Here is a 19,704-nt window from a genome sequence, read left to right as displayed (position 1 = left end):
AAGGTTTACTAGGGTCTGCCCATCTATAGTAGTGTGAATCTATCTAGCCTCTTTTCCTCGTCTGATTAACCGTGGGGCTTTGTAGTTTCAAAAATGGCCTAAAGCTAGAGACCACATATGCACAGGGGTAGAACCTGTAGCAAATGTGTTCTTTCAAAAACTACAACCCTACAAGTCTCCTCTTGCTCTTTAAAAGCCCATTGCACCATGAATCAACTCTTGTCAGTCCTTATGTCAAATTTTACTATTATAAACACTCTCTCTGTGCAGGTTTAAGGTGTGAACCTGAACTTCACGATAAATGTACAGCATGTGGCTTTTAAGTACAAAAAGTATTGACAACAGAGCTTGAAGTGATCGGGCCAAAACCAGCAGCTCATCATATTCTCAGTGTGATTGTTACATCACTATGAATCTGTTCATTTATCATCTTCCATCTCCCTATAGCGCAATCACCTTTTCACCTTGTCTACAGTCGATTCGTCAGAGTATCGCGTCGGTCCCACATGAGGCTGCTTTGTTTCGGAAGGATCAGACCAGTCAGACAGCCGACGCAGCACTTTAAAGATGCTGTGACATTGCAATACTCCTCCTCACTCCGCATTCCACATTCCCTTTTCTCCTCCGCTCACCCTTAGCCTCCCACACACCCCCATCCATCTGCTCACTACTCAGTTCTCCTTATCAACTCCACTCACTGTACCCCCATTCTGCTCCCTTGCTCCCCTCCACATTCTCCGCTCTTTGATCAGCGGCGGTTGTCAGTTAGTCTTGCATGTCTCAGCCAATACGGCCATCCTGACGCGAGACGGGAGGAGGACCGAGCATAACAATGGAGGAGGAGGAAGAGGAGGAGGCAGCGAGGTAGACACAAGTTTGACAGAGTCACCTTGGCTCACATGACAAACTTTATTTTGTGAATCATAATGATGAGAAAGCCTGGAGCTGAAGCAGCAGCGTAAGTGTCAACAAGGAGGAGAATGGTGGGATAGGAGAGCAATGTTCGGGTCATATTAATATTCTAATGTTTTTGGTAGGCAGGCTCCTTCATTCGCTGCTTTTGAGTCTCCTTTTGAATCTTAGTTAAACATTTTTACATTTACAAAGTTTTTATTTTTACTTTTACTTGTTCTTATTATCATTGGCATGTGCATCCTTTTGGTCAGCCTATGCTTTTAAACAAGACTTTAGAAATAAATTGGAATAGAATGGAATATTCTGATCTCAAAGTGTCCAAACAACTAAGTTCACATTTTAGTCTAATAGAATTATGTTTACTGGTAATAGCGACCCCTCTTTTGGCACATTTTTCAAACAGGAAATGTGGGTGAAGTAAGACTCTTGTAGGGGGGTGGCTTACTCTTTAAGTTAAGTTCAATGCATGTTTCAAGGAAAAGTAAGCAAAATACGTGTTCTACCAATTAGTTGGCTGCCAATCAAAAGTATCTCTACACACATAAAGACACTGGCTTTAATGTGTTTATTTCCTGAGCTCAAGAGCCTCAGCAGTCACACTTATTTTATTGTTGTGAAGTTTTCTTTAGATGCAGTTTTACCTGGATTTTGAATGGCCTGTCATCCAAGTGACTGAGTCATCCTTAAGTCATGTCTGCTGCACTGAGTGGAGGCAAATTATGATATCACAAATCAAATTTCCAAGATTAGTCACCAACAATTTTTTGATTAAGGATGGTTCATTTGTAAGCAATCACAGACGGATGATTCATGTGGATAAGAATGAGGAGGTGGTGACGTTTGTTGAATAAAACTTGAGAGAACAGAGGATGGATGGAGACGGAAGAAGAGCAGACGTAGAAATGGAGAGGCAAGTACCCTCAAACATGCATTTATTCAAGAACAGCACAAAAAGAAAGGATAACAAAACTTTGCACATCTTTGGGGCTGATAAACACCATCTTCCTGTTCCACTCCTAAACTCACCTACACGTGTGTTTGTATGATTCAGTAGTGGCCAGTGACCTGCCACCTCACAAACGACATCACGTCATGCTCTGCTGTTCACAGCCTCTTTTATTTATATTCTCTCCACCTCACAAACCACTCTCTTAGTTGGCTAATTTAAAAAATTGGTTTCCAGCCTAGTGGGACGCGATGCTCAAATAACAGGAGATGTACACAAAAAGCGTAGGAAGGAATGAAAAAAAGAACAATAACCTAATAAAAACAGAGTGTTTGTTTTTATAACAACACGTCTCGGCTCATATTCATGCATCTGAGATAAATCTGTTTGTTCCTTCCTTCCTGCTTGGAAATTGAATTATCTCAGTAGAAATGCTGTTAATGCTTCCAGAGTTAGAACTCCGTCGGTGCTATACAGAAGCAGCTATTTTCCCCAAAGAGCTGCTCTCTTAACCGATTTTTATACGCTGAGTAAGTAGAAAACGTAATTACAAATTCCCTATTATATTGAAATTCTATAAAGTGATGATATATTCTACTAAAAATAGCTAATTTAGTGGAAAAAACCAAATGCCTTCTGCCAATTTGCCTTTAACCTATCCTCCACTCACACATCTGCACACAGAGTTCAACCCATTGGTGCAATTAGTCAATTGGTTATCATTTCATGAGTTAATCTTAACTTGCCTGCTTATTTTCTGTGTGTAATTTGGCCAGCGAATTACATTCTCAAGTCCTTATTGTTTATTATTTAGCTACTTTGGTTTGAGATGTAGCCCTCCGTAAATGTTGTTCCCCGGGCTGAAACACTCAGGTTGTTTGCGTTGGAAGGCAGGATCTACATGAAAGGGTTTGAAAGGCTGCAGTTTAAAAAGAAAAGAAATCCTGACAATTTTTAAAACACGGAGAGAAGAATTTCACAGATTGCTGTCAGTCTTGAGAGCAGAAGAAAGTAGTCGGTTTTGCTACGAAGGATTATTAAAACTGTCTGTCCGGAAGAGATAAGGTTGCATAGTCTCAATCATAAACAGAACGCCATGCCTGTCATATATGTGACCTCCTCCAGTCTCTATATGTTTCTTATTTTTTACATTTATTAACTTGTGTGTTTTGGGGGGGATGAGGGTCCTGTTTACACCTGATTCACCTGCTGAATCCAGCCAACCAGAAAGCTGGATGTCTCGTTCTAACCCCAAATGAAAACGTCTGTGTTACTAAAATGCTTCTGAGCATGTCAGGTTGCCTTCAGACCCACTGCCATTCTGAGATTAATCCTGCCTTTAGATGGGCATTCACTTCTAAATGACTAGCATTCATCAGGGCTGTAATTATTCTCATTTTGCTGAGGCTCTGGAGTGAAATGAAAAGAACAAGGGAACATCTCATCTGTTGTCTTTCTTCTGCTTTAATTCCCCCTGCTCATTTCAGAGTCATAAAAAAGTGAGGAAAATGTAACAAGGGCCTGAAATAAAAGGTTGTGTGAAGAAAAAAGGGGGATTTGCATCTTTTTGTCTGTTGCCCTGGAAATGTACATTTCTGGGTTGCAGAGAAAAAAAAACGTGTTCCATTTTTCTTTATTTTTTCCCTTTTATGTATTTATTGCTAAACACATTGTGTTAGCATGCCTGAAATGTGATGAAAACTCGTGTTTGAGCTAAACTGGAAGGCTGGAAAAGGCCTCTAAATCTCTCAGATAATGAAACATGACAAGTACCTCATTTATCTTTGGCTACACTTAGTGTAGTTTTTCCATATTTGAAGAGGGGTTTGGTTTCATTGTTTGCTAATTATTGACTTGGTTCCTCACTATTTTATTGGTGCATTACTGGGTTAATTCTTCACACTAGTACTAGTGACCATGTGTTATCACTTCAGTGGGCTTTGAGTCTTGATTTGCATCCAGAACCTGAAGCCTTTTTAGGGAAAAAAAAAATTAAATAAAACTTTCAGAGAGAACTGAAGCACAAAACATAAACCACAAAAGATTTTTATTTTATTTTATGATGCAGCCCAAATAAATGTATTGTCTTTTTTTGTCTTGTGTGAATTAGTTTGGTAAAGGACCCCAGGAAGTGTAGTTGCCACACACAGCTTCTCCACAGTTGAGAACTTCTTGTTTTCACTTCTAATCACAAAAGATAAAAAATGATTCATACATTTTGAATCACGAACCACAAGTCCAAGTCAAGTCCACCGACATACATGAACAGTTCCAAGAAGTTTGCAAAGAGATTGATTGATGACTAAACACTGAAATGTTCTACTTTCTATTGCAGCAACAAGTGCCCTCTTTAGGCAGAGAGAGTGAAATGTTAAAGGTTTATTATTGACATGGCTTGAGTTAGAATTTTAGCCCAATGTCCTAATCTCTGTCTCTGTTTGCATTGTTCAAAACTGAAGGCAAAGTCTCGTTTGGCATGATGTTGTAATTCTGTATCACTCCGGATGTGGGACTGAAACTCTTCGGCATGCAGTCATGGTGTTTTTAAATATCAAATGCAAGATTAAAACTAAAGGTATAAGCTTTAGAAAGGGGGCTCGCTTGATGGACGTGTGTGCGTGCGTGCGTGCGTGTGTGTGTGTGTGTGTGTATTGTGTCTGTAGTTCAGTTTTTTACATGGATGGAGCTGGATGCAAAATGTATCCTGCAGCTAGCCACTAGGGGGTGCTCGTTCAACCTTTGTTTTACATCCCTGTGTCTGTTTCTGATATGATCCGTCAAGACAAAGAAATCTGTTATGTCATGAAATAACATTTTCTTACGAGAGCGGAATTTGTAAGACATTTGTGATAAGTTAAACTTTTCTCTCTCATTAGGCTGAACCCGAAGGCTTTTCCCATTTCCACCTCTATGTCTGTGCTGCCTTCTTGGTGAAGTGGAGGAAAGAGATTCTAGAGGAGCGGGATTTTCAGGTAAGTTTTCTCACGCAACATTTGCAGCTTGTTGGTGGATTTGAAAAACAATAGTGAATATATGTAGTTTAAGTAGATTAGCCAGGTGTAAAATGGATACAGTGATGTAAAATACCATCACGGCAGACTGTAGATGTTGATGAACCAGCATCCCGCTCTAGCAGCTCCCTGGTCATTAGCTGTGTAGTCCAGGAGCATTAGCAGATGACAGTAGACAGCTGCCAGAAGGTGACTTTGGTTGCCGGTTCGCTAAAGGGAACCTGTCTTCTTAACTGTAGCAACATAATCTAATATTAACAAAACCAATATTATCCCCCCTGTTCTCTTTCCTTTCTTAAACTTTAATTCTTCACTGTTCATTTCTTATTTTAGTGTTCCACTCTGCTTCCTGTTTAGGTCCACATTTTTATTTCTTACCTTCCTGTTTTGTGTTGAGTGCTCTTGCAAATGACAGAAGTAATACAAAACAAAAAGAAAAATACAAGAAAAGGACGCTCGCCCTGCTTCAATAACCAAAACAATGCAGACAGGTAGGAAGTTTATGCAGAAATGAAATTTCAGTAGTTCCATTCTCTTACTGAAGCATAAATGCTGTTTTCCCTCCAACAAAAATGCTCCTTTGAGGTTCCTCAGACACTGTTCACTCCGCGATTGCCCCTTGTTTTCCCTCCACTTTGCCTCTCCATGCCTCTCTCTCTCTGTGTCGGTATGTATTTATTCTTTGATTTCTCTTATTTACGGTACCTACCGGGTCTTTATCAACTTCACTGCTTTACAAGCACACAAATACCCACGCAGAAACAAATTTAGGATGACTTTTTCTCTCTGCTCCCTATAGTTCTGCTTATTGGCTGGTTTGCCTTACAGAATACCAAGTGGTGTGCCAGGGGCAAACAATCCATCCTCATAAAAATGAGACGGAAAAGATGAGGCGTGCAGGAAGGAGAGGATCAGGTTGGCAATGAAAGTGAGAGCAGATTAAACTTCACAGCAGTGGAATGAAAAAGAAGTAGTTCATTTATGTGTGCTGCGCATCGGTGTATTGGCAACATGCTATTTTAGCATTTGCCGATGCCATTATTCTAAAGACACAATTACATCCAGAATCATGCTTCAGACGACTAATTGAAGCCAACTGCAGTTTTCACACTCTTGGGTTTGAAGGCAATAAACACCTTTCAGAACGGACACAACTAACAGCACGGAGCTGCCTCCATGATGTAATAGTTTTTTTTTCTTTCTATAAAAATCTTCAGAGACCGTGTGTTAGAAGTATGTCCTCATATAGGTGTGCTCCATTTATTTGCTTTGATTAAAAGCTGGTTTAAGTCACGTAAATGATTTAATGAATAAATTACTGTCTACAGCTTTACTTCAAAGCTCTGTTTAGAACAAAAAAGAGGAATTTGTTAAAACATGTCAAGAAGAATCTGAAAACAGTGGCTTTAAATAAATACTTTAGAAGGAAAAATGGATCACACTGTTTCCTGCTGGTTTTTATTTATTAAAGTCACAGCAGAAATCCTGTATTTCTTGCCTGATTAATAAATGACTTGCTGCTGAGGGCCAACAAATCTTGAGATTTACTGCACACTCCTTTCATTTAAGACAGGAGGGACACAAATACGATCCATCTAAGCGGGATAAAAATGGACTCCATGTTTTAGTTGATTAAACACAATTTGCCCACTGATTGAAACACTGGAGGCTACCTGAGTTTCAGATGTGACATTACTCTACTCAATTTTGTTTCCTCGCCTCTCCTTCTACCAAGTCCAAACTCAAAAGGCACTGACAAATATTTGGCAGAGTGAAAAATGTAATTTTGCCAATACACTCAGCCTACTCTTTATTTAAAATTTGACCAGTTTTTATGCAATTCACCTTTAGTTGTTGTTGAGATGACTGCATGGAGGAATTTTGACTTCTTCCTTCCAGCTGATCTAAAATCAGCATACATGAATGTAAGTGAGTCCTCGTACCCGTCACATAAGACATCTGCAGACCTAAACAAAAAGATGTTTTTCCATCTCAATTTGAATACTCTATTTGGCGCACACACACACACACACACACACGCCCAGAAATAGACACAGCAAAATGTCATCCTGGCATTTTCCCTTGCCGAGTAAACAGCAAATGAGCTTTCATTGTCTGTTTGTTTCTGTCTTCATGGGAAGTCTGTTGACTGTACTTAATGGACCACACTTGTTCTATGTGTTTGTGTATGTGTGTGTTTTCTGGTTCTGTTCAAGTTCCAGGTTCATGTCTTTCTATTAGAATTGAAGGATTGGAGCTCAACTTAAACTCACCATGTGTAGTATTTCCTGTTAATCTCTGGAAATATCCATCAAAATGTTGTTGAAAATGAATTAAATGATGCCCAGTTGTTAAAAAACATTGTCGGCTTTGTAACATAAAACCATAAAAATTAGGAGTGGGTCTTTGCACGATGCCATATTAGATGCTATGATTCCTTTTACAGGAGCCTGTGAGGACAAAATGCATTTATCGATTTCTAACAAAGGTTAAAAAAACTTTTCCCATTCTTAAACGTTGTTGTTTTATACATTTACCCCTCCACTCATTGGCTGTGATGAAAGGGAGTCTGATATGTTTGTCATTTCTTCTACCGGCTCTTGTGGGCCATTCCCATCTGTACCGGGTCAGCCCGGGCCGGGTAGAGTCGGTTGTTTACATATCTGGGTGGCCTGGTATTTTTCTGGGCCAACCAAGTCTCTTTCTCAGTCCTCTTCTCGAGGGGGTCTGCTTCAGGCCGACCAGGGCCAACACACCCACTGCTGACAGCAAATTCACACCTTCCATTAGAGCAAGCCTCTGATTGGTGGGTAGAATCAGCCCACATGGGCTTAAGACAAGGATGTGTGGAATCAACCGGGCCAGGCTGGGGCCGACTGGGGCTACCCGGCCCGGGCCGACCCGGTACAGATGGGAATGGCCCATTGGAGAGTACAGACACTTTCTTCTCCTCTCCCTCCCCGCTCCTCCCAAGGCTCTCTGTCTGCCTGTGCACTGCACATCTCTGCATTTTTTCTGGAAACTGGAAATTATTCAACATGGATCTGGGCAGTCGGTCTCTCAACGCGAGTGACAAAATCTTTTCAACGATGAGAACGGGAGAAGGGGCTCCTGGATGTCCCTCTGGGACAGAGCCAGCATGGACTCCTGGAAACAGTGGAACTTGATCTGCCTGTCTCAAATGTCAGTAGAGGATTCTGAAGATGTTTGGATATTTTTTGTTTTGGTGTCGGGATTCCTGCTGTTTGGCCTGAGCGGTTACCTGGCATACCGGAAAATTAATGAGCTTCCGAGGAATATTGGCTTAATCCCGGAGCTCAGGAATGGAATGCATCATGCTGTAAACTCACAGACTTAGATAATTGTTGAGATGAGTCGTAAGCTTGGAACTTTGGCTGAGATTCGGGCTCTGGCACAGAAGGTTGATTTGATCAAGTAGAGAGTTCAATCAATCAATCAATCAATCAATACTTTATTAATCCCAGAGGGAAATTAGAGTTTCAGTACACACAATTCAGAGATCAGACATACATGGGCAAGACACATGACAAGAATTGGTGACTGTGGTCATTTGCAACCCGAGTCGCGCTACCTTAATAGAGATAAGAGGGTTACATGAGGATTGGTTCAGGTGGAGGGAAAAAAAGGCACTTCAGAGTTACCCTCCACCGGGAGGGCAGCATTGCTCCGCAAAAAAACACCTCAAACAGATATGCAACAGACTTCAGACAACACAACATAACATGAGACTCCAATAGGAAGGCGGGGGGGGGGGGGGGGGGGGGGGGGGTCCTGTTTCCCCCAGCGAGAGCAGCCATCTGACGCTCTTTTACTGTACAGTCACAGGTGGGAGGGAGATCTTGGGAGCAGCAAAGAGTACATTGACTCCTACAGTTGATGACCTCGCCAGGCTGAAGTCCACCAATCCGAAGGTGTGTGTGTGTGTGGGGGGGGGGGGGGTTAGGTTGGGTTTTCACAGCATCTGTCTGCATGCCTTCGTGGGGGTTTTAGTTGCTTGCAGCTCAAGGCTACCAGGGCGTCAGATTCAGATAACAAGAATTTGTTTGGGTCAGGCTGAGATAATTTTCCTCTCAGCCTTCAGTCTTTAAACTGATCATTTCCAGTCCTTCAGTGAAGCCAATTTTGGGGTTTTAAACCTGTCCATACCGTCTGGTGACTCTCTTCGAGATGACATCCATTTTGCGCACTAATACCGGTATCACAGCTAGAACATTGTCCAGCTTACGATTCACCTCGAGTAATGTCCCACTCTGAGAAGTTTCCACATGGACGGTGCTTTCCGTGGGTGCGAGTCGCCCTCCAATCACTCCCGTCTTCCCAAATTTCCAGAAAACCAGATATCCTCCCACTCCAATCAGGAGAAATCCAGTGATCATCAGGCCGAATATCCGCACGTCTTCAATGTCCTCGCTGGCAGAGGCATATGATCTTCCACTCCTTCCAGGAATCCAACATATATCCCACTGGGTGTTGGAGCCCCCCTGCTCCATTCCCATTGTTGAAAAAATCTTATTGATCGCATTGAATGACCAGTTTATCAAATCTGGGGCTGCACAATATATCGAAAAATTATCGTCATCGCGATAACAGGACGTGCACGCTCTGAAGTGAGGAGAGTCCCGACCCTACCTCCCCACCTAGTGGACACTTATGTTGTGTATCGTCTGAAGTCTGTGTGCATATCTGTCTGAGGTGTTTTTTGCATAGCAAAGCTACCCTTTCTATCAGGGGTAACTCTGAAGTGCCTTTTTTCCCCTCCCCCGACTATCCTTATATAAAACCTCTTGATCTATGACGGTAGCACGACTCGTGTTGCGAATAACCACAGTCACCAATTCTTGTCATGTGACTATGTATGTATGTATGTCTGATCTTGGAATTGTGTGTACTGAAACAATAGAATTTCCCTCTGGGATTAATAAAGTATTTTTGAATTGAATTGAATTTGCTGGAGGTTGAACAATCTGACGAAATACTTGTTCAAAAATTGCACTCCCAGCGATGTTTTTACCCTAATGGCCATCCGTTAGTAAGGTCTTTATTGAACACAAAAATACAGCTTGCTTGGTATGTACTGCCCCCTATCGCCAGGGAAAATACACGTCGTCATTTTAATAGAATATTTGGGGACTTTACCACGATATGTATCGCTCTACGGTGTGAACATTCTAAGTACAACATTAACATTTAGAGAAGCAGTCAGCCATGTACTTTTAATTATACATTCATACTTTCATGCTCCCAATAAGCAACCATTTACTAGTGGAGAAGAAAATATAGAAATAACCACTAATAACCCCAAATCTTGCAGTATTAGTTTTAAGTCATGTCCTCTAGCTCAGGTGTCTGCAGTCTCTACATCAGCGGTAGATGTCCTGTCCTTTCAAGCTGTAACTCCCAGACTTTGGAACGCCCTGCCCTTGTTTCTTCGTGTGGCCAACTCTGTTGATTCTTTTAAAAAGCAGCTGAAGACACTTTTATTTAGACAAGCTTTTATGTAAGTTGACCCTGTGCTCCTGTCCTGTTATGCCTTTTTATGTATGTCGTGAAGCACTTTGTGATTTTATCTGTGAAAAGTGCTATATAAATAAAGTTTTACTTTACTTACTTTACTTTTACTTTAGATGAGTCCTTTCCCTGAGGGTTGCTATCCAGCATGTTTTAGTTGTTTCCATGCTGCAGCACACCCGATTTTAATCAGTAGGTGATTAACAAACTTTTGCAGAGTTTGAAGAGCTGCTGAACTAGTGAATCAACCACTGAGTCAAATGTGTTGGAGCAAGGAAACAACTAAAACTCATCAGCCCTTGGGGAAGGTAGTTGTTTATCCCAGCTTTACACGTATGTACAGAAACATCTTTGTCAGATGTCCATCTTTTAAATAAATGGGTTTACAATCACAAAATAATTTTCCAAACAGGAATTAATTTACTAAGTTCCTTTCTGACTCAGATAAATGCCGGTGTTGTAGGAGGAAAGTACAGATTCCTTCTTTTGTCGGCTTTAGTGCTTTGATTCTGGGAGTTTTCCCTCTGATCCGCTGAGCCTCCAAGTTTAAACGTGGGCCCGCCAGGTTTCTTAAGGGCCTGTTGAACAGACCTTATCTCTCCACGCTGTATCCATAAACCCACACAGCAGCCCTCTCCTCTCAAGTATGCCTTCTTGTTTTATTTCCATATTCCCTCATGTCTTCTCTGTTCTGTTAGCAGTTTTGTTTTTGGTACTTTTTTGTGTCTGCTGCTAAGATCACTTTTTTTTGTTATCTTTTCTTTCTTTTTTTCCTCAAACTTTAATACTTTTTATCGTGAATTCCCTATTTGACTGATTTAAGAACATACATGAATACAAACACGTGCTTCTGGCTATATAATAAATGTTTCCTCTCCACCAATCTGCTCATTACACCGAGCTCCAGCTTGCTAAAGCCTTGAGTGGAGCTTGTAGTTTCTAGTTAGTACCTCGTTGTTAATTTTCAGTGATGAAAATAATTGTATAGATTGATTCAAACCTTGGTGAGTCAGCAATAACTGCTTGCCCTGACACTCATTAATAATACGTCTTGGATTTTAAGTGTATTTTTATAAGCCGTGAGAATGTGAGATTTGAGAAGTTTTCAAACTTAAAACGCGAGCGATCCAAACAGGTTGTCCTTTAGAGATTTGTTTTTTTGTTAACGGAGCATTTTGAACCAGCCAAGTCACTGCCGTGTTGTCACTCACAGCAAGGGAAAAAAGAGTTAATTGGCTTTAATAAAAAGTGCAGAATGCAAGAGGCAGCAGTGTGTGACAAACTGCTGGTGAGTTACATTCTTTGGGTCCTGAGAGAGAACACGAATGATTGATTCATTTTAATAGGTTTTAATTAAAAAACGCATGCAGAAAGTAATTTAAAAAGGATAATTCATGCTTTGTTATCAAACACAGTGAGGAGAGGTGCTGTGAATCTCCCCTCCTGGTTTGTGGGATTGGATTGGTTAAGCTGCAAAATGAAAAGCAGGAGTGTAGCGCTCCCCGAGCAATCTGCATTTCTCCGTTCCACCTCAGCTAGCACGCTATTGGTAACTTTCTGGACTGCACGGCACGGATAAGTGAGCACACACGCAGACACATTTTCATGCATTTTCACTGTCACTCAAAGCCACACTCGTATAGACACTACACCTTAAACATGGATGTACACGTTCACACACTGTGCCTGTCCTCAACACACGCTTTCATCCCCACACAGCAACTGGCTTGCAAGGAGTTATTATGCAATTATGGGTTTGCTCTGCGGTTCCTGGGCTTTTAAGACAAAGCAGCACAGTCAGAACCAACCCAATTAGTCTGCACAGCCTGCAGACACTCAACACGCCATTAAGGAACTTCATGTAAATAACAATGAAAGAAGGAAAGAACCATGTTCGTGAACATTTAAAAGCAATCACCAAACAGAAATTGAGGTAAATAATGATTCCTCTTGACTTTTGAATGATGTTATCTGGCTTAAGTAGTATAATTTCAATCATACATGCTGTGACTTAATTTATAATTTTACAATTGGCTTCTTAATATAAAAATATTAATACATTTTGTAGAATGCTGTAACAAAAGTATTTGTCCCTCTTATTGGTTATTCTTAATGCTTCATGTTAGCAAACACATTTTGTATTTCAGACAAAGATAACATGAGTAAATTTCAAAAGGCACTTTCCAAATGATGATTTCAGTTATGAAGGCGGACATGCCTATCCAAAACCATCTAAACCAGGGTTACTCAGATGTAATGGTCCGAGGGCCACTCAACAAGCGACCTGGAAGAGGGAGGTCTGGTCCGGGGGTGGGGGGCTGGTGGTTCATTACTCCAGTCTACAGTATAGATAGCACAATGCATGCACACCAGCGCCATTCCGGGGTGTTCGGGGGTCGCCTATTAAGTACTACTGACTCACTAACTGATAATGAGTCTCCTACCTTAAAAGTTTGACTCCTACATTAGCCATTACCAGGAGAAAGCATTGATAACATGCTGTACATATCATTCGTGTTTTTCTCTTTATTGTTGTAAGCAGAAAAGAAGCTAACAAATGTATTTTTTATTTTATTTGTATTTTTTATTTTTTTTTTTAAGCATAGTGGTCAAGCAAGTCATTAGCTAAAACAGATTGTTTCATTGTTTTTATCCAAACTCAAAATCATCTTGAACAAATGTTTTAAAATATAAATGAAGATGGCCTGAATGTACTTTTCTCTAAACATCTTAAAACAGCCTCATGTCCACGTGACTAGTGTAAAAACAAAACACAGTAAATTACCAACAGTGCAGTGGACTTCTATCAGCCTGTAGACTTTTGAGAGGATAAAAACACAGTTTAGACTTGTGTAACTACAGCCCATTATACAGCTTCAGGGTTCGTGGAACTGCTTTTAAAGGTGCTTATTTTATCCTCAGTGTGAGGCCAACCACTTACGTGACTACACGGCTATTAGTCCTATGTAAGTGACTACAGCTACTACAGAACCATGGAGCTGTAGTGACACAAGAAAAGTCGGAAGTGGAGTGAAAGAGGGAGAAAAAGATTTGTTCTCACTTCAGTTAATGGTGTGTGAAATACTGTGGACATTTGTAAATGTCAGCGGGTGTCCTCAGATCAGTTGTGTGTGCAGAATGTCTTTGGTTAGGAGGCTTCAGCAGTGAGGAAAGAAGGTGCTCAGAAGCAACTAAAGTGTTCAGGCAATTTAAGCTCATCTTCATTTATGTGATCAGAAATACAACTTTGTTTTAGATAACGTTGTGGGCAGTAAGATGATCCCGTTTACCTGCAGATAGCTCTGTTATTGAAGCCTGTAGCTGCATCGTCTCATGGTGCTGATGGGAAATGGGTTCACCATGTTAATAGAACATTTTCCTGTCACTCGTCTGCAGGCTCATACTTGTATTAATCCACTTGGACGTTATTTGGGTTGGTGATGCATGCACAAAGATCTCTTTAGAAGTTTATTTCTGGGGGAACAGTACTCACAATTCATTTGAGCTAATTATCAGAACAAAGTGCTTCTCTGTCGAGATGCCAGGACAAACTCTCATAAAATTGGAACTCTCACGATTTAATATGGACATCTGGTCACTCCAGATATTTCGCTCTGCCAGCACACATGCTGCTGAGCATTGTGAACATTGTTGTCCCAAAGACCCTCTGCTGCAAACACGCTTGACTTCCCATTTAGTCAACAAATTGATTCTCGGTCAGACTTCGTGTTTTAGATTGTGTGAGTCTGTAACTCGGGTTGCGTGATCCATCATTGATGGATTTAACAAGTTAACACCAGGAGAGAGCTGTCCAGTAAACCAATTTCAGCTTCAAACAACAACAAACTTGCTAATAAAGTTGCGTCATATTCTGCTTTGCGAATGTGCTTTTGGTTTGTCGATGTGAGCTTTAAAATAATCTCTCTCTAAGTCGATGCAAGTAAAAATGGCAGAACAACGGCAAAGTACACCGGCGATCTAGAACATTCATCAAAATATTCATCTCAACATGTTCAATGTGGTTCTAGTTCCAACGCTCCTCAAAAAGATCTATTTTCTGTATTTAATTAACCCCACTATGTAAAATATATTCTCTCTTCAGAGTAACTCAGTTGTGGCCTTGACCATTTTCAAAGACTAGTATTATTATCTTGTATTCTTCCATCCATCTATTTTCAGCCGCTCATCCGGAGTCGAATCGCAGGAACAGCTGCCTAAGCAAAAGGCCCAGACTGCCCTCTCCCCAGCCACTTAGGCCAGCTCCTCCGGGGGAATCCCAGAGCGTTCCCTGGCCAGCTGAGAAACGCAGTACTTCCAGCGTGTCCTGGCTCTTACTTTAGGTCTCCTCCCAGTTGGACGTGCCTGAAAAACCTCACCAGGGAGGTGTCCAGGAGGCATCCTAACTAGATGCCAGAGCCACCTCAATTGGCTCCTCTCAATATGGAGGAGCAACTAGTCTACTCCCAGCCCCACCCGGATGACTGAACATCTCACCCTGTCTCAAAGGGAGAGCCCAGCCTACCTGCATAGAAAACTCATTTTGGCAGCTTGTATCCGTGATCTCGTTCTTTCGGTCACTAACCAAAACTTGTGACCAAAGGTGAGGGTAGGAACGTAGATCGACTGGTAAATCTAGAGCTTCGCCTTCCGGCACAGCTCTCTCTTCACCATGACAGACCGGCACAACGCCTGCACCACTGCAGACGCAGCACTAATCCAGCTGTCGATCTCACGAACCATCTTTCCCTCACTCGTTAATAAGACCCTGAGATGTTTAAACTCCTCCTCTTGAGGCAGGACCTCATCCCTGTTCTTTTGTAGCTGATATATATATATATATATATATATATATATATATATATATATATATATATATATATATATATATATATTATTTTCATCTATCCAAATACATATATGTTCTTGTTCCGCTGAATCGGTGCATTTCTTACTACTTTTTGCATGTCTTTCTTTTATTCCCTTTGTACTTGCATGTATAAGCCTGAGTAACAAGTCACCAATGTCATCACCATCTTACATAGAGGCCTAAAGAAGCTGTTTTCATCTTAGATTAATTCCATTCTTACCATCCATTTATCAGTAGACTTCTTCATTTTCCCCTAAACCGATTGCATCAAGCCCCTCTCTGGGGTTTTCAGCTCTCCCTGATGGATGAAACTGTAGTCAGAAGTGTTGAAAGCATGACAAGGCCACCCTCAGTATACAGCTCTTAATAATCACCCTGTTGATTGAGTACTGCGCCCAGTGTGTTGTATGAATTTATTTGTTACTAAACAACAGGGGTAAAAAATGAGAGGATAACAGAAGACTTAATATTGTGGAAGTCATTATCTCCACCCATTGTTTCTTTTATTGTCTTTTACCGTTCTCTCATTGCTCTTTTTTCACCGCCTACATGCTCTCTATCACTGACAACTAAAGTTCACTTTCAGGCTAACGTGCGTGGGCTAGCTCACTGAGTTATAACATCAGTTTTGATGACCAAAGCTGCTTGGAAAATCAGAAGTGATCAATCATGTTGTAGTGTAGGGTAGGGATAAAATGAGAATGTTCATGCTTAAGCATGCACTTAGAATAAGTTGCATATTCGCTTTAAAACTTGATCGCTGCTTTTCAGTCCATACAAAACAAACTTTGGTGAGATGAGATCCAGTGCTATTTGTAAAAAAAAATGTTTACAACTCTTAATTATTCACAAGAGGAGAGAAATTGAACAAAACAACAGTATGTTTTATTGGTTTTTCAAATAAAACGTAACCTAAAAAAGCTGCTCTGACAGTCCATAAGTCAACTATAGGCTCCCCCCTTTTTCTTTACAGCGTTAAGACACAAAAATGCCAAATAAACACCAATATCGACTCGTATTTTTGAAATAAACAGACTGCAGGAGTTTCTGGAGAAGCAGAGATGGATTTTTAGGAATAAAAGAAGAAAGTAGCTTTGAGGAATGCGTGCAGGGTCATGAGCCGAGACATAAATATTGAATTTTGAATTCCAAATACAAACAGTCAAAGCCAGAGCTGAGCCATTTGTGCTTCGGGATATTTCCGTAATCTTGAACTGGTGATTAAAGGGGGCATTAAGCTTTCTTGAACTTAGTGATGGATAAAGTTAAACTGCCATGTCTTTATGGTTCTTTTGTAGAATTCAGAGGGTTAAGGTTTAGAGTGCTTTTGTCTTTCCAGGACTTCAGTGCACCAGATATGCAGTGAAGATGTTCTGCAGTGAGTTTATAAACTCTCGAATGCTTTAATGAGTGTGAGGGAAGTAACACCAGCCTGAGTTTAGGCTGATAGTGGTTGACAGTAGGGGCAGATGGTCAGATATTGGCTGTTTGGGATCTAGCCCAAATTATAAAGTAAAACTAGTCAAGTAGAGTGTAAAAATGCTGTAAATGCTTCAGTACAAAAAAGCACCAACAACTTCAGCCTTTCTAAAGCTTACTTTCCTGAAGGTTGTGAACCAGGAGTTTGGGAATTGCTGATACAGAATAGCTGCACAACCTGCAGAAAGCACAAAATCTGCCAAATAATTCATTTAATCTGTTTGCTAATCAGTTAAAACCTCCAAAGACTATGCTTTTCTCCCAAAACTGAGGATTCTGAATGGTAAACCTGCAACATACACCCACATTTGTTAAAAGCTTCCAGCTAATTTTGACAACTTTGTGCTTTTATTTTATTCAGACTCCCACAGCATTTATATCACCAAGGCTTCTATCCACGTTTGGTCTTTGTTTCTTTTTTAGCCTATCTTTATGAATTAAATAGTTGATTATGTAGACCAGGGAGCCCCAACTCCCTTCCCCAAGGGCTGGTATCCAGGATCCTTTACTGGTTTCCCTGCTTCAACACAACACACCTGATTTTAATCAGCAGGTGATTAACAGGTGAATCAAATAATGAATGATAAATGGCCCATGCTTGTATAGCGTCTTTTAGAGTCAGAGAACACTAAGGACCTGTCCACACATAGCCGGGGATCTGCCAAAACGTAGATATTTTTCTACATTTTGGCCTGTCATCCACAAGAAAACGGAGTTTTTTCACACGAAAACGGATCTTTTTAAAAACTCCGGCCAAAGTGAAGATCTGCGTTTTCTCCGTTTTGGGTGTCTGCGTGTGGACAGACAAAACCGGAGTTTTAAGGTCCGCAACGTCACTTTCCGCGACAAAAAATGCTGACATCACGTGTGCGACCTGTGTTTACACTAGCCAACAGCATGGAAGCCCTCAGAGCTGCGCTCGCTTTATCAATTGTCCAAGCGCTTTTTGCTTGTTTGTGCAAGCGGAATTAGTGCTCCTTGCGGAAGACCACAGACGAAGGACGAGGTTAAGAACAAGGGAAGTACTGCCGCCTACAGGTCTGGCATGTCCTTAACAACGTATTTATCCAGGTACGTGTGGACAGAGTTTATTTTTTAAACGAGGTGGTGTGGATGCAAGTTTTTGGAGGGGCGGATATTCGTTTTTTAAAAACACGGCTACATGTGGATTAGGCCTAAAGCTCTTTGCACTACAGTGCATCATTCACACACTGATGGTGATGAGCTACGATGCAGCCACAGCGGCCCTGGGGACTGACAGAGGCAAGGCTGCCGATCACAGGTGCTCTGGTGCCTCCGACCACCACCAGCAGGTAAAGTGGGTTAAGTGTCTTGCCCAAGGACACAACAGCCAGGATCAAACATGCAACCTTCCACTTACTGAACAACCTGCTTTACCTCCTAAGCTACTGCTGCCCCTTTAACGTGTTGCTTTGGGTCGGCTCATGGGTTCCCGTAAGGACAAAAAAAAAAAAGCAAGTAAACTGGCCTAAATGAGCTATTTTGTAACCCACTTTGCCTTGGACCCTGGATCTCAAATTTATACTTCAATTTAAATGAAAACTAATGATGGGTGTTTTGACCACGCCAGTCACGTACTTGAGGTTTATCAGGTTGTAAAAGTTTGTAATTAGCATGACTACAGTCCAGACATTGGCACGTCGCATTTATGACGTCCCACAGAATCTCCTCTTCCCTAGCACAGCTGCTACTTACCAAATGGCCAGATTTATAATGGTTCTTTCCTCCTGAAGGAAGGATTTCAAGTTTGATGAACGTACAGCCATTTTCCCTCTGTTTTTCTCCGTGTCTGGTTCAATGACGTCACTTACGTGAAGCACATTTGTAGTCCTGGACTTATTTTCACACAAAACTTAAAAATAGTGTTTCTCCCTGTTTGAAAATAAGAGCTTTCTGGGTATCAAAATGCATATTTAAAATTCGCGGACATATGTGAAATCCATGGCGCATAACAAGCAGAATGAAAAAATAGCATTTTTAGCCTCATTGACTTGCATTTGTTTTTTTTGTTCTTTCTGGGATGCATGGCACGGAAATAGATGGGCGTGACTTAGGCTTCCTGTTAAAGAGCAAGTCACCCCCAAATCAACTTTTTTTTTGCTGATAAACTATCTAAATGAGTGTCTAATCATGCTGTAGACATGTGCAGTCAATAATTTGGCACTTTAGTGCATCCTAATTACATTTTTTATTTTCTGCTTAAAACTGTCAGTGTTGCGCCCTCTTCAGGAAAAAGCTCTGCACTACATTTGAATGTAAATCTGCCATCGCTATTGGCTAAGAGGTACCCTATGATGTTAGCTGGAACCATATGATGGCACAATGCCATTGTGACCCTGTGTGTGTGTGTGTGTGTCGTTTTGTTAGCAGTGCCCCCTCTCGGTCTGCCAGGCAATGCCTCCTTGTGGCGCATTTTTCAAATAGAAAATGGGAGTGAAGTTGGATTCTTCTAGGGAGTTACTTGCTCTTTGAGGAAACCACTAAAACATGCTGGATATCAGCCCTCGGGGAAGTGAGTGGCTAACCTTGAAGTAGACGGATGTAAATATTCCTTAGTTATTTGGATATTAAATAGTTTACAAATGTGATTCTGCATACAAAACCACCAAATTGGGTCAAATTTAAGCGTATTTTTTTATAGTTTAGGGAAATGCCCACAATAAAAGGCCACCCTGACATGGGCTCAGTTTTGCTTCATTGGGGTGGTGGGGCAGAAAACCAGTCAGTATCTGGTGTGGCCACCATTTGCCTTACTCATTGCAACACATTTCCGTCGCATAAAGTAGGTCAGGTTGTTGATAGCGGTCTGTGGAATGTTGGTCCACTCCTCTTCAATAGCTGTGCGAAGTTGCTGAATATTGGCAGGAAGTGGAACACGCTGCCGTATACGCCGATCCAGAGCACCCCAAACATGCTCAATGGGTGACGTGTCTGGT

General features: G+C 41.2%; 1 protein-coding gene across 2 annotated transcripts in view; it reads left to right on the top strand.

Annotated features, from left to right (window-relative positions):
- Window positions 1-19,704, top strand: part of tbc1d22a (TBC1 domain family, member 22a) — a 166,187-nt gene that overhangs the window by 135,254 nt on the left and 11,229 nt on the right. For both annotated transcript variants that reach the window (XM_015956713.3, XM_015956722.3), the window contains exon 13: window positions 4,738-4,833. In XM_015956713.3, coding sequence (XP_015812199.1) covers window positions 4,738-4,833 — 96 coding nt within the window. The remainder of the gene's footprint in view (window positions 1-4,737; window positions 4,834-19,704) is intronic.

Source organism: Nothobranchius furzeri, chromosome 1 (assembly GCF_043380555.1).
Source record: "Nothobranchius furzeri strain GRZ-AD chromosome 1, NfurGRZ-RIMD1, whole genome shotgun sequence".
In the NCBI taxonomy this organism is placed as follows: Eukaryota; Metazoa; Chordata; class Actinopteri; order Cyprinodontiformes; family Nothobranchiidae; genus Nothobranchius; species Nothobranchius furzeri.
Note: the sequence above shows the minus strand (reverse complement) of the source record. Positions and strands in the feature narration are given on the sequence as shown.